The sequence below is a fragment of the Scyliorhinus torazame genome, chromosome 13, assembly GCF_047496885.1.
Source record: "Scyliorhinus torazame isolate Kashiwa2021f chromosome 13, sScyTor2.1, whole genome shotgun sequence".
NCBI classification, from domain to species: Eukaryota; Metazoa; Chordata; class Chondrichthyes; order Carcharhiniformes; family Scyliorhinidae; genus Scyliorhinus; species Scyliorhinus torazame.
The window spans coordinates 79,752,543-79,766,881 of record NC_092719.1 but is presented as its reverse complement, the minus strand read 5'-3'; the positions used below and the strand labels follow the sequence as shown (position 1 = coordinate 79,766,881).

The 14,339-nt window shown below is 46.7% G+C and overlaps 1 protein-coding gene across 3 annotated transcripts in view; it reads left to right on the top strand.

Annotated features, from left to right (window-relative positions):
• Positions 1-14,339, top strand: part of itpr2 (inositol 1,4,5-trisphosphate receptor, type 2) — a 333,090-nt gene that overhangs the window by 60,521 nt on the left and 258,230 nt on the right. For all 3 annotated transcript variants that reach the window (XM_072471852.1, XM_072471851.1, XM_072471850.1), the window contains exon 2: positions 2,462-2,532. In XM_072471852.1, coding sequence (XP_072327953.1) covers positions 2,462-2,532 — 71 coding nt within the window. The remainder of the gene's footprint in view (positions 1-2,461; positions 2,533-14,339) is intronic.

Sequence of the window (14,339 nt, the reverse complement as noted above, 5' to 3'; positions counted from 1 at the left end):
CATTGGTTGAGGTCAAGTAAAGCTAAATCTGAGAAATGTTACGAGTTAATGAGCTATTATTGTACGATAAACAGTCTGTGAGGGCATGTTATTGAGGTCATGAGGGGGCATACACAGCTAAACCTTCCAAATGTTACAAAAATGGCAAATTAAAATGAGGAGCAAAGAATTAAGGCTTGAACAGGTCCAAGTAGCATGTCCCACATCATTGTGATACCTTATACCCCACAATAGATACATGCCATTACCTGCCCTGGGAGAGGTGAAAAAGTGGATAAGAACTAGGCCAAATAGTAGGAGTCATGGTGAAATGTTGGAAAAATGTCCCTCCGATCCCTTTAGGTCCAATATTCCCTATTGAGCCTGATTACTGTGCTGCCGATTGGGTAGCACAGTGGGTAGCGCTGTTGCTTCACAGCTCCAGGGTCCCAGGTTCGATTCCTGGCTTGGGTCACTGTTTGTGCGGAGTCTGCACGTTCTCCCTGTGTCTGTGTGGGTTTCCTCCGGGTGCTCCGGTTTCTTCCCACAAGTCCCGAAAGACGTGCTGTTAGGTAATTTGGACATTCTGAATTCTCCCTCTGTATACCCGACCAGGCACCGGAATGTGGCGACTCGGGGCTTCTCACAGTGTTAATGTAAGCCTACATGTGACAATAAAGATTATTATTATAGATTATTATTTTAAAGAGGACAGGGAAGCATAGTTCCTTGCTGCTTTTCCATAAGTATATCATTTTTAATATGGATTTTATATCTATCATTTAAAATACAAAACATTTGATGTGAATTTTGAATGATCAGGTGGTGCCAATTGTCTATGACAGAAAAGGCCATGCAGGCTTCCTTCTGGCAGGACTAACCCGACGTTCAGGTGTAGTGTGTGGCATTGTAACAATGTGCCATTAACAATTAGATATTGAGTTTCTGTAGCTGGCATGTGTTCGATGTGAAACCCGGTCAGGCCAGCGGATAAATGAGATGGTCTGAGGCCCTTGAGATTTAGAAGATTATTTATGCTCATTTTGTTGTGGAATGGAATCCATTAAAATGTGTCAAAAATGTAAAGTATATGAGGTGTATCAGTTTTGTTGATTTAGTCCAAGCAAGATGTAGAGTCAAAGAAGAAGATATTAGTGAACGAATGAAAGAGTAATAATTGTTATATTTTTATGGGGCGATTCTGGTCCAGTGGTAATGTCATTGGATTAGTAGTCCAGAAACTCGGGTTAATGCTCTGGGGATATGGGTTCAAATCCCACCACCAGAGCTGGTGGAAGGACGTTTGTGCATGGTTTTTCTTCCAATCTCATCCATTGATGCTGTTAATATTTCAGTAAAGCACAAGTGAGGCAAATGAGATTATAGTTCTGGGTCCACTTGAACCCTTGAGATGACTGGACTGTTGTTAGGCAAGGATATCAAATTGTATGGAACACCTTTAGACATTAAGAGGAATTTAGCATGGCCAATCCACCAACCTGCACATCTTTGGACTGTGGGAGGAAACCGGAGCAATCTGAGGCATCCCATACAGACACAGGGAGAATGTGCAAACTCCACACAGACAGTGACCCAAGGTCAGAATTGAACCGGGTCCCTGACACTGTGAGGTAGCAGTGTTAACCACTGTGCTGCCAATGAAGTACTATACTGAAATGTAGCCACTGTTGCATTGTAGGAAACCAAACAGCCTATTCACCCACAGTGAGGTCCCACAAACCGACCTAGTTTTGGTGATGTTGGCTGAGGATTAAATATTGGCGAGGGCATCAGAGAGAACTCCAAAATCTCATTAGTGCCCGGGTTTGTTCACATCGACCCGAGAAGACTTGCGTTGCCTGGGTTTAACATCTCCTATCTGCCAGATGGCGCACAGGCAGTGCAGCATTCCCTCAATACTGCATTGGGAATGTCCGCTTTGATTTTGTGCTCAACTCTTTGGAGTGGAACTTGAATTTGGACCTACTGACGAGAGAACAGTGTGTGACCAACAAGTGACTGCTAATACTTGGGGAATAGGAAAATCGGGGAATTTAGGGAAAACCATGGGGGGAGGGGGTGTATCCTCTTTGTGTAAAAGGAGGCATAAATTTTGGAAACTGTTTTGTCCACATTCATATCATGTCACTGCCATGGTGTTGGTGTGTGGAGTGTTTGGCCATTAAATGCCAGGCGGTAGGGACCAAGAGGTTTATTTTCCTTTGTCAAATTTTGTTGCTACAAAAATAACCTGGGAGGATGCAGAACTGCTTTGTAATCCAATATTAATCCACCTGACTACCTGATGATTAAAGTGTTCAATATAGTGTATTTAATTGCTCCGTAATGTATCTAACTGTTTGGAGGGAGCAAATGGAGTGTTAGCCGATCTCTATACAGACGTTTGTTTCAAGTTTACAAAGTTAAGATTAAACTCCTACTTTGGTGTTTCGGCTTTAATGGAGATGCTTTTCTCTTACAGATTAGTGGATGACAGATGTGTGGTTCACCCGGAAGCTGGAGATCTGGCCAATCCTCCAAAGAAATTCCGAGGTAAGTTAATGGGGAAAACCGTTTCTCTTCAAAGAAAGGAATGTTTTGTGACAGACAGGGAAGAGAGAAACTGAACTTCCTTATCCCCTTATCCACACTTGGTATGCAGGGACTGGGTCAGTTCTATAGGCGATGGTAGGAAATCTTCCCGCAGAGACAGGCTTCGAAGACCAGGCTGTTGTTGAAACATGGAGTTCTGCTTCTTGGTTATCACCGGTTGGATGTTAAACAGCAGCAGGAGGGTTTTCAGTTCTCAAAATGGTCACTCGAGTCATGTGACATCTCCCCATTATAGAATTCGTACAGAGCAGAAGAAGGCAATTCGACCCACCCAAGTCCCACTCCTCCACCCTATCCCTATAATCCCACCTAACCTGTACATTTTTGGATGCTAAAGGGCAATTTAGCATGGTCAATCCATCCAACCTGCACATCTTTGAACTGTGGGAGGAAACTGAAGTACCCAAAGGAAATCTACGCAAATACGGGAAGAACGTACAAACTCCACACAGATAAGGCCGGGTCTTTGGCGCTGTGAGGCAGCAGTGCTAACCAATGTGCCACCGTGCTAACCACTGTGCCACCGTGTAGGCTCATACCAGACATTTAAGATGTGAATAAAAGGCTTTTTAATCCAACATGCTGATTTCTTTACTCGTTATTTTTTGGAAATCTGCAGAAGAAAGCAACTAATGCTTAGAGACCTTTGTCTAAATAAAACATAAAATGTTTAAAGCATTCAGTGGAAAGAACTTGTTTAATTTAAAGGCCACAACGTTAGTTACAGGTTTCTCTATAGTTGTATCTAGGATGTGGGTGGCTCTGGAATGGCCCAGGTTTATTAGCCATCCCTTGCTGCCCTGAGGAAATTCAGCATAATGGACGCATTGTGGGATGAACTCAGCTGTAGATTTCGATCAGATCGAGAGGACCTGGTCGATGGCAGTAGTCAACCATATGTTTTGCACATGCAAGCTCTCTGGCAGCTCTCTCACTTCTGAATCAGATTCAAGCCTCACTTCAGAGACTGGAATCCATGTCCCAGGCTGATGTGTTGGTGCAGTACTGAGGCAGTGCTGCAGAGTTGGAGGTGCCTTCTCTCAGTCAGGCTGTAATTGAGGCTCTGTCTACCTTTTCAGATGGCTATACAAAAACCCATGGCACTATTTTGAAGAAGAGCAGTAAATGTCTCCCTTGTTCCCTGCCCAATTGACATAATTGAAGCAGATTTAGAAGCAGAAAATGCTGGAAGTAGTCAGCAGGTGCTGGCCGCATCGATGAAGAGAGAAAGCTTGACATCTATCAGGTGGAAGGTTTTTAAATCGATCATTAAGGAGGTTATAGCTGGGTACTTAGAAAAACTCAAGGTAATCAGGAAGAGTCAGCAATTGTGTTTAACATTTCATTGGAGTTCTTTGAAGGAATCACATATGCTATGGATAAAGGGGAACCTGTGGATATATTGCACTTCAATTTCCAGAAGGTGCCACAGTAAAGGTTATTGGGGAAAAGAAAAGTTCATGGTGTTGGGGATAATAGCAACATGATAGAAGATTGGCTGACTGGCACAGAGTGCATGAAAGTTTTTTTTCTGATTTGTAGGATGTGGCGAGTGGTGTCTAACAGGGGTCAGTGCTGGGACCTCAACTTTTATAACAAGGACTTGTATGTAGGGATGATGTGGAGATGCCAGCGTTGGGCTGGGGTGAGCACAATAAGAGGTCTTACAACACCAGGTTAAAGTCTCAGGTTTGTTTCGACTCACTAGCTTTCAGAGCACAGCTGAGGAAGGAGCTGTGCTCCGAAAGCTAGTGATTCGAAACAAACCTGTTGGAATTTAACCTGGCGTTATAAGTCTTCATATGTGGGGCGTGATGGCATGTTAGCTAAATTTGCAGTGACACAAATGTAGGTAGGATAGTATGTTGTGAAGAGTACCTAAGGAGGTTGCAGATGGATATAGATAGTTTGAGTGAGTTGGCAAAAATATGGATGATGGATTATGATGTGGGCAAATGTCAAGTTGTTCACTTTGGCAGGAAGAATGAAAGTATTACTTAAATGGCTGCAGAATTCTGGGGTGCAGTGGATCTGGATGTTCTACAAGTCAGGAAAAGTTAGTATGCAGGTTTAGCAAGTAATTCAGAAGGTTCATGGAATATTATCCTTTTATTACAAGAGGAATTTAACATAAAAGTATGGATGCTGTGCTTCAGTTATACAGGGCATTGGTGAGACCGCGCCGCAAATCTTGGGCGAAATTCTCCCGAAACGTCGCGATGTCCGCCGACTGGCGCCCAAAACAGCGCCAATCAGACGGCCATCACGCCGCCCCAAAGGTGCGGAAGGCTCCGCATCTTTGGGGGCTGAGCCCCAACATTGAGGGGCTAGGCCGACGCCGGAGGAATTTCCGCCCCGCCAGCTGGCGGAAACGGCCTTTGTTGCCCCGCCAGCTGGCGTGGAAATGACATGTCGGGGCGGCGCATGCGCGGGAGCGTCAGCGGCCGCTGACAGTTTCCCGCGCATGCGCAGTGGAGGGAGTCCCTTCAGTGGAGACCGTGGCGGAGGCGGAAGGGAAAGAGTGCCCCCACGGCACAGGCCCGCCCGCGGATCGGTGGGCCCTGATCGCGGGCCAGGCCACCGTGGGGGCGCCCCCCGGGGTCAGATCGCCCCGTGTCCCCCCCAGGACCCCGGAGCCCGCCCACGCCGCCTTGTCCCGCCGGTAAATAGGTGCTTTAATTTACGCCGGCGGGACAGGCAATTTATCGGCGGGACTTCGGCCCATCCGGGCCGGAGAATCGAGCGGGGGGGCCCGCCAACCGGCGCGGCGCGATTCCTGCCCCCGCTGAATCTCCGGTGCCGGAGACTTTCGGCAACCGGCGGGGGCGGGATTCACGGCAGCCCCCGGCGATTCTCCGACCCGGCGGGGGGTCGGAGAATGACGCCCCTTGTGTGCAGTGTTGGTCTAATTTGTGGGAGGAAGGAAATGCGTTGGAGGAAGTTCAGAGGTTTACTGGATTAAAATCTGGACTGAGTGGGTTGTCCACGAGGAAGGCTGAGACGGGGCCTGTTTCCAATAAAGTTTAGAAGAGTGAGGGGTGACATTCCGATCCAAAATGGTCTTGACAAGGTGGATATGGAAAGGATGTTTACTGTTATGGGTGAGTCCAGGACCAGGGAGGACAGATTTAAAATTAGGGTTCGCCCTTTTAGAACAGAGATTAAGAGAATTTTATTTCTCTTGAGGGTTGTGTGACTTTGGAACCCTGCCTCAGAAGGCAGCTGAGGCTAGGATATCATTGGATATTTGGATAAGGTGGGGGTAGATAGATTCTCATTAGGGAAGGGAATAAAAGGTTATTGGGGGTCGATGGGAATGCAGAATTTGAAACACAACAGATCAGTCTTGATCTCATTGGCCTACTTCTGCCCCTAATTCGTATATTTGTAAGCAGAGTTAAAGTTTCAGGCTAATGACCTTTCATTGGAATTGGCAAAAATTAGGGATGTAATAGGTTTTAAGTAAATAATGAGGCAGGAAATTGGAGGAAAGAGAATAAGGTAATGTCTGTGGCAGGGTGGAGGATAGGAGAGTTTCAATGATGAGGAATGATGGTGCAAGGCAAAAGAGGATGGTAGTGGGACAGGAAAAGAAACAAAAAGAGGAGGTGGAAATGAGAATCACAAAAACGTTACCAGAAGTTGCAGACTGAAAATATGGGAGCTGTGGTTATGACCTGAAATTGCTGAACTCTTGTCTAGAAAGCTGTAGCGTGCTCAATCAAATAATGAAGTCTTCTTACTCCAGCTTCCCTTGAGCTCCACTCGAACCTTGAACAGAGAGGGGCCAGAGTATTAAAACCACTTGCAACAAGAAACGTTGATGTCATGCTGGTGAACTGAATGGGGGTGGTCCACAAAGCGGTCACCGAACCTGTGTTTGGTCTCCCCAGTGTAGAGGAACCCACATCATGAGCAGTGAATATAATAGACTAAATTGAAAGTAGGGTAAGTAAATCATTGTTTCATCTGGGAGGAGTCTTTGGAGCCCTGGACAGCGAGTGGAGGTGAGGCCACAGGACAGCTGTTGTATCTCCTGTACTGCTATGGAAAGGTATGGGGGTGTTGGGTGAATGAAGAGTGAAACATGGTGTCCTGGAGGGAATGCTGAAAGGGGAGGGGGAAGATGTGCTTGGTGTGGCTTCACGCTGGACATGGCAGAGGATTCTCCATTGAAGGCTGGAGGTTGTGTTAGGTCATGACAAGAGGGAACATTATCATGGTCCTGGGAGGAAGGGATGAAATCAAAATTTCAGGGAATGGTCAGACATGGTGGGCCCCATCAACCACAATGGGGAAAAGCCTCAGCTGAGGAAAAAGGAAGTGCTAGAATTGTGCATTAGAAACAAGCTTAGAGAATGGGATAGAGTCTTTACAGGAGGGAGGATGTGAGAAAGTGTAGTCCAAGTAGCAGTTGGGGATCTGTGGGTTCAGTGACAAAGAACAAAGAAAATTACAGCACAGGAACAGGCCCTTCGGCCCTCCCAGCCTGCGCCAATCCAGATCCTTTATCTAAACCTGTCTTCTATTTTCCAAGGATCTACTTCCCTCTGTTCCCTGCCCTTTCATATATCTGTCTAGATGCATCGTAAAAGATGCTATCGTGCCTGTCTTTACCACCTCCGCTGGCAAGGCGTTCCAGGCACCCACCACCCTCTGCGTAAAAAAATTTCCACGCACATCTCCCTTAAACTTTCCCCCTCTCACGTGACCCCCTTGTAGTTGACACCCCCATTCTTGGAAAAAGCTTGTTGCTATCCATCCTGTCCATACCTCTCATAATTTTGTAGACCTCAATCAGGTCCCCCCTCACCCTCCGTCTTTCCAACGAAAACAATCCTAATCTACTCAACCTTTCTTCATAGCTAGCACCCTCCATACCAGGCAACATCCTGGTGAACCTCCTCTGCGCCGTCTCTAAAGCATCCACATCCTTCTGGTAATGTGGCGAACTGCACGCAGTATTCCAAATGTGGCCTAACCAACGTCCTATACAACTGTAACATGACCTGCTGACTCTGGTACTCAATACCCCGTCCGATGAAGGCAAGCATGCTGTATGCCTTCTTGACCACTCTATCGACCTGCGTTGCCACCTTCAGGGTACAATGGACCTGAACTCCCAGATCTCTCTGTACATCAATTTTCCCCAGGACTCTTCCATTGACTGTATAGTCCGCTCTTGAATTAGATCTTCCAAAATGCATCACCTCGCATTTGCCTGGATTGAACTCCATCTGCCATTTCTCTGCCCAACTCTCCAATCTATCTATATTTTGCTGTATTCTCTGACAGTCCTCCTCGCTATCTGCAACTCCACCAATCTTAGTATCATCTGCAAACTTGCTAATCAGACCACCTATACCTTCGTCCAGATCATTTATGTATATCACAAACAACGGTGGTCTGAGCACGGATCCCTGTGGAACACCACTAGTCACCTTTCTCCATTTTGAGACACTCCCTTCCACCACTACTCTCTGTCTCCTGTTGCCCAGCCAGTTGTTTATCCATCTAGCTAGTACACCCTGAACCCCATACGAGTTCACTTTTTCCATCAACCTGCCATGTGAAACTTTATCAAATGCCTTACTGAAGTCCATGTATATGACATCTACAGCCCTTCCCTCATCAATTAACTTTGTCACTTCCTCAAAGAATTCTATTAGGTTTGTAAGACATGACCTTCCCTGCACAAAACCATGCTGCCTATCTAGTACCTTACTGGCTTTAGTTGCTGCCTCTTTACTGACCTCTAATAAATCTATTTTCTTCCAAATGTGAATAGATCCTATCCCTCAGTATCTTCTCCAACAGTTTGCCTACCACTGACATCAAGCTCACAGGTCTATAATTCCCTGGATTATCCCTGCTACCCTTCTTAAACAAAGGGACAACATTAGCAATTCTCCAGTCCTCCGGGACCTCACTCGGGCTCAAGGATGCTGCAAAGATATCTGTTAAGGCCCCAGCTATTTCGTCCCTCGCTTCCCTCAGTAACCTGGGATAGATCCCATCCGGACCTGGAAACTTGTCCACCTTAATGCCTTTTAGAATACCCAAAACTTCCCCCTTCCTTATGCCGACTTGACCTAGAGTATTTAAACATCCATCCCTAGCCTCAACATCCGTCATATCCCTCTCCTTGGTGAATACCGATGCAAAGTATTCATTAAGAATCTCACCCATTTCCTCTGACTCCACGCATAAATTCCCTCTTTTGTCTTTGAGTGGGCCAATCCTTTCTCTAGTTACCCTCTTGCTCCTTGTATACGAATAAAAAGCTTTGGGATTTTTCTTAACCCTGTTAGCCAAAGATATTTCATGACCCCTTTTAGCCCTCTTTATTGCGCGTTTGAGATTTGTCCTACTTTCCTGATATTCCTCCAAAACTTCATCAGTTTTAAATTGCCTAGATCTTATGTATGCTTCCTTTTTCATCTTAGCTAGTCTCACAATTCCACCCGTCATCCATGGTTCCCTAATCTTGCCATTTCTATCCCTCATTTTCACAGGGACATGTCTGTCCTGCACTCTAATCAACCTTTCCTTAAAAGACTCTCACATTTCAAATGTGGATTTACCCTTAAACAGCTGCTCCTAATCCACATTCCCTAGCTCCTGATGAATTTTGTTATACTTGGCCTTTCCCTAATTTAGCACTCTTCCTTCAGGCCACTCTCGTCTTTGTCCATGAGTATTCTAAAACTTACGGAATTGTGATCGCTATTCACAAAGTAATCACCGACTGAAACTTCAACCACCTGGCCGGGATCATTCCCCAATACCAGGTCCAGTATGATCCCTTCCCGAGTTGGACTATTTACGTACTGCTCTAAAAAACTCTCCTGGATGCTCCTTACAAATTCTGCTCCACCTACCCATCTAACACTACATGAGTCCCATTCAATGCTAGGGAAGTTAAAATCTCCCATCACGACCACCCTATGGCTCCTACATTTTTCTATAATCTGTCTACATATTTGTACCTCTACTTCACGCTCGCTTTTGGGAGGCCTGTATTAAAGTCCCAACAATGTCACTGCACCCTTCCTATTTCTTAGCTCTACCCATATTGCCTCAGTACTCGAATCCTCCATCGTGCTCTCCTTAATCACAGCTGTGATATCATCTCTGACCAGTAATGCAACTCCTCCACCCCTTTTACCTCCCTCTCTATCACTCCTGAAGCATCTATACCCTGGGATATTTAGTTGCCAGTCTTGCCCTTCCCTCAACCAAGTCTCAGTAATACCAATAACATCATATTCCCAGGTACTAATCCAAGCCCTAAATTCATCTGCCTTACCTGCTACACTTGGACATCTTGGATAATCATAGCTTAATGTTTGCTGGTGCGGTCACAGTGAGGGATAGATAGCAGGAGCTCCGAACGTTATGTTCAGGCTCCATGAAGTAAAGGTTGGTTCACAAAACCATAACAGTGCCACCATTGTCAGCAGGTTTGATGATGATTGTTAGGTTTGGACCTTCGAGAAGGGCATACCGCTGGTTGAGCAGTTGAGGTGCAGATAGTTCTCTGTGACATAGGGAGGATAAGGGGTTAATAATAATAATAATAATATAGCCCTTTATTGTCACAAGTATGAATTATGTGGCCCCTAGTTGCCACATTCCGCCACCTGTTCGGGTAAGCTGGTACGGGTTAGAGGGAGGATTCCTGGCGGAATCAAGATTCTGATAATTGGAGAAAGGGTCCATTGGATGGGGGGGAAGACCACTGAACAAAGCAGAGAGGAAGGCGACAGAAGAAGAGGTCAGCATTGTGCTTGCTTGAAATTCATTGAAAGTGGGAGCATAAGGAAATGAAGCTGAGGCCTTTGCTAAGGATAGATTGTTCATGAGAGAATATCATAAATGCATCGCAAAGGATGATTATTGGAAGAGCAGAGAGAGTCAGAGGGAAGTGAAGGGGGCGATCTAGAGGAGTATTAGTACCTATGAATTACTGAAACATGATCCTTCACACCTGAAAGGAAGATATTGGCGGAATTCTCCGTTGCGCTGGCAGCGCGCCCGCGCCTGTGGGTTTCCTGGTGGTGTGGGGTAGTCACAAATGGGAAATCCCATTGGCAGGTGGTGGGAACGGAGGAACCCGCTGCCGGCGAGGGCGGACCGCCCAGGAAAACGTGGCAGGTGGACAGATAAATCCCGCCCATAAAGTTATTTTTTTGTCAAAGTTTTGGATGAGACGAATGATAAAATGAAACTGTGGGCCAAGAGAGCTTTGGGATAGTGAGTTGGTGCTCATGAAGAGGGAAGGTTGAAGGTGTGCGTGGACTTGTGTGATAAAATATGTTAAGTCGCCACAGTGCCAGATGACCATAGGCTGCTTTCCCCTATGAGCGGGAGAGCTGAGGATCACCACACTTCAGGCGAAGGCAAGGTTAAGAAGGTGGAGCCTGTGCTGGGAATTGAACCCGTACTGCGTGCCTTGCTCTGCATCACTGACCAACTGGGCTAAACCGGCTTGTGTGGTATTGGGTGTGGATCGGCGGATGCAGTGAGAACAGTAATACAAAGAACGTTGAATGGAGTGGATCTGAAACATGTAAGGCTGGAATTTCAGTAGCCTTATGGGAAGCGCCAGAGCCAGTGTTAGTTGCTGAGGGAAATGTGGTTGTGGAAGTGCATTTTGGTGGATGCTAATGCAAAGCAAAATACTGCAAAGTTTGGAAATCTGAACAATATTTGGTAGCTCCACGATACGTCAATTGATTCTCTCAGCTGCCTTGATTACATTTTCCTCAGCCTGCTTCCTGTCAGGGTTCTGCCCCATTCTCCCAGATCCTATGCCTCTGAAACCTCTTCTTTGCTGACAATCACACCTTCCAAACCCTTATCTCCCTCTTCCTCATCTGAAGATTCCCGCCATCATGTTTATCCCATTTCACGCACTTCTGCTCTCATCCTTTCTTCTTCCTTGCAGCTCCATTATTGGGTCCCCCTTCTGCTCACCTTGTACCCCACCAGCCTCCACCTGCAATGGACTATTTCCCATCGCCTTCAGTGCGAAGCCACCATCAAAGTCATCTTTCCCCTTTCAGCATTTACGCTTTTCTCCACAACAGTCTGCGCCAATCTTCAATTACCTGCAACACCTCCTTCACATTCTATGGCCTCTTTCTATACATACACAAGAAATGCAACACCCTGTTCCTTACCTCCCTCTCTTCTCACGAGCTAGGATCTCCGATACTCCTGATTTACTTGCACATCTTTCAGCTTTGCTTGGATAATTGTTTTCCTGAATGTTTGGTCACCAAGCACGAAGCTGAGCCTCTAGCTACGTGTTAGTTTAATTTTCTACTGCCGCTCTGACCTATGTCCTCGACTTCCTACATCCTTCCAATGATGACCAATGTAAGCTCAAGTAACACAACCTCTTTCAATTAGGCACTTGCCACTTTCCAGACACAATGGGCGGGATTCTCCGAAATGGAGGCAGAGTGTCCACGCCGTTGTGAACGTCGTCGTGTTTCATGATGGCGCGAAACCGGCGAGGGCACTACCAATTCTGGTGCCCACAAGGGGGCCAGCATGGCGCTGGAGCGGTTCATGCCGCTCCAGCGTCCCTTCCTGACGCCAACTGGGCGCCACGCCAACCCGCGCATGCGCAGTAGCACTGCGCCAACCCGCAAATGCGCGGGGGACTTCCTCACCGCACTGGCCCCGACACAACATGGTGCGGGGATTCAGGGGCCGGCCGCGTAACAAAATAGGGCCGGGGCTGGAGAGGCCGGCCCGCCGATCGGTGGGCCCCGATCGCGGGCCAGACCCCATTGGAGGCGCCCCCGCCCCCGGCGAAGGAGCCCCCTTGGCGGGATGGCGCCGGCGGGACTCTAATGTTTCCGCTCGGCCCATCAAGGCCGGAGAATCAGCAGCCGTGGATAGCGGCCCGTGACCTGCGCCGCGCAAAACGCGTGGTTGTGCCGTTTCCCTGGCCTGGTGCGGGGCTCGGAGAATCCTGCCCCCTATTTTCAGATAATAACCACCACTTTAAAAAAAAAAAAATAATAATCAGCCAGCAGGAGTTGATAATGATTTAGCCATTGCCATTTACACCTCCTCTAGACCCATTGTTTCTTTATGTGACCCATTACCATGGTTTGCCTTGCACCATCGTACTTTGCCCCAGTTAATGTCTCCTGCCCTCCACCTCATCACATATTATAGGATCCAAGTAGGTCGGCAAAGCTGCAACCAAGACACACGGCTTCTCTTTATGGAGGGAGTTTATCTTGTTTAGTCTCACAGCTCTCCTCCCAGTCAACCCAATGTCCTGACTGCCCCCGATCTATACTCTTTTAATAAGGTGAGTAATCAAAAAAAAAAAAAAAAAATTGAGGGGGGGTGTAACAAAAAGAAAAAAAAAAAAAATTTCGAAGGGAACTTACAAAATCAAATTATAATGTCATCGGCAGGGGTGATGATGGACCCCAGCCCCCACAGTACCCACCGGGCATGGAAGGCCTCCAGCATGCCAGTGGACACTGCGTGCTCCCTCTCCATGGTCACCCGGCTGGGAATGTAGCTACTGTAGAAGGCCGGACAGTCGTGAAGAATGACTGCCCAGTGCCTGGGCCCCCTACTTACGTATTCAGAAACTATTATTACCCACCACCCATTTCTCTGAATCATAACAATGTAATTGATAAGGCACCTTCCTTTTTCAACCCCCCTCTATATTTGTGTAAAACCTATTGCATATCTAAATGATTCCAGTTCTGGTGAATGACAGTGTCATGATATCCACATCAGCATATCATGGTGCAATCACACACACACTGATGGACAGGTAGTTGGACCAACCAACACACACACAACATCGCAGCCAATCACCAGTGAGAGCACATGCACTATAAAACAGGGAACACCACAGTTCCCGCTCATTCTACCAGGAGATAGCTCAGAGCACAGAGCTCACAGCGTGCCACTCAGACATAGACCATGTGCTGAGTGCCTCACCAAGATAGTGATAGGGCTGGGTCCACAGGTTAGCTGGTGAAGCACGAACCTAAGCCAACAGTTAGTAGTTGTCGTTATTTAAGACAATAAAACAGAGTTGTACCATCTACAGCTGTGTTGGATCATTTGTGCATCGGAACACCCAACACGACAGACCGCATCCTGAAACATTAGCCCATTCTCTCGCCACAGATGTTGCCTGGCTCGCTGAGTATTTCCAGCATTTCCTGTTTGTAGTTCAGGTTACCGGCACCGGCAGTATTTTGCTTTTTGTTTGAGCAAGATAGATTATCTGACCACTATCTTCATTGTTTGGCCTGGATGAACCTTACTGCTCCTGCACTTGCTACACAAACACATACACACACAGACACACAGCAGTCACCACACTTCAAAAAGTCTCACTCTTGTCTGCACAATATGGTGTCCTGCAGCAGTGAATGGTGGTACACAAATGCAAATTCATTGTTTTTTGATAAAAAGCTGTGTTCTTTAACCTCCGCCTGGCAGGTTTCACGGTTATGCTTTCTGGAGCCCACATATTGTCAGATTTATTAAATTTAGCTTCATAATGTGCGCAGCTTGGGATGTTGAGCTCACTACCTTCGTACTCACAGAATTAACTAGTAACCGCTGAAGTGCTCCATTCCCAATTGTTTACTGGTTAGTTTAAATTTCAGGCAGTGTTCTCTGTCTGTTAATCTATTACAATCTATTAAGATACCACATTGCTATACTGGAGACAAGGCTTCATGTTC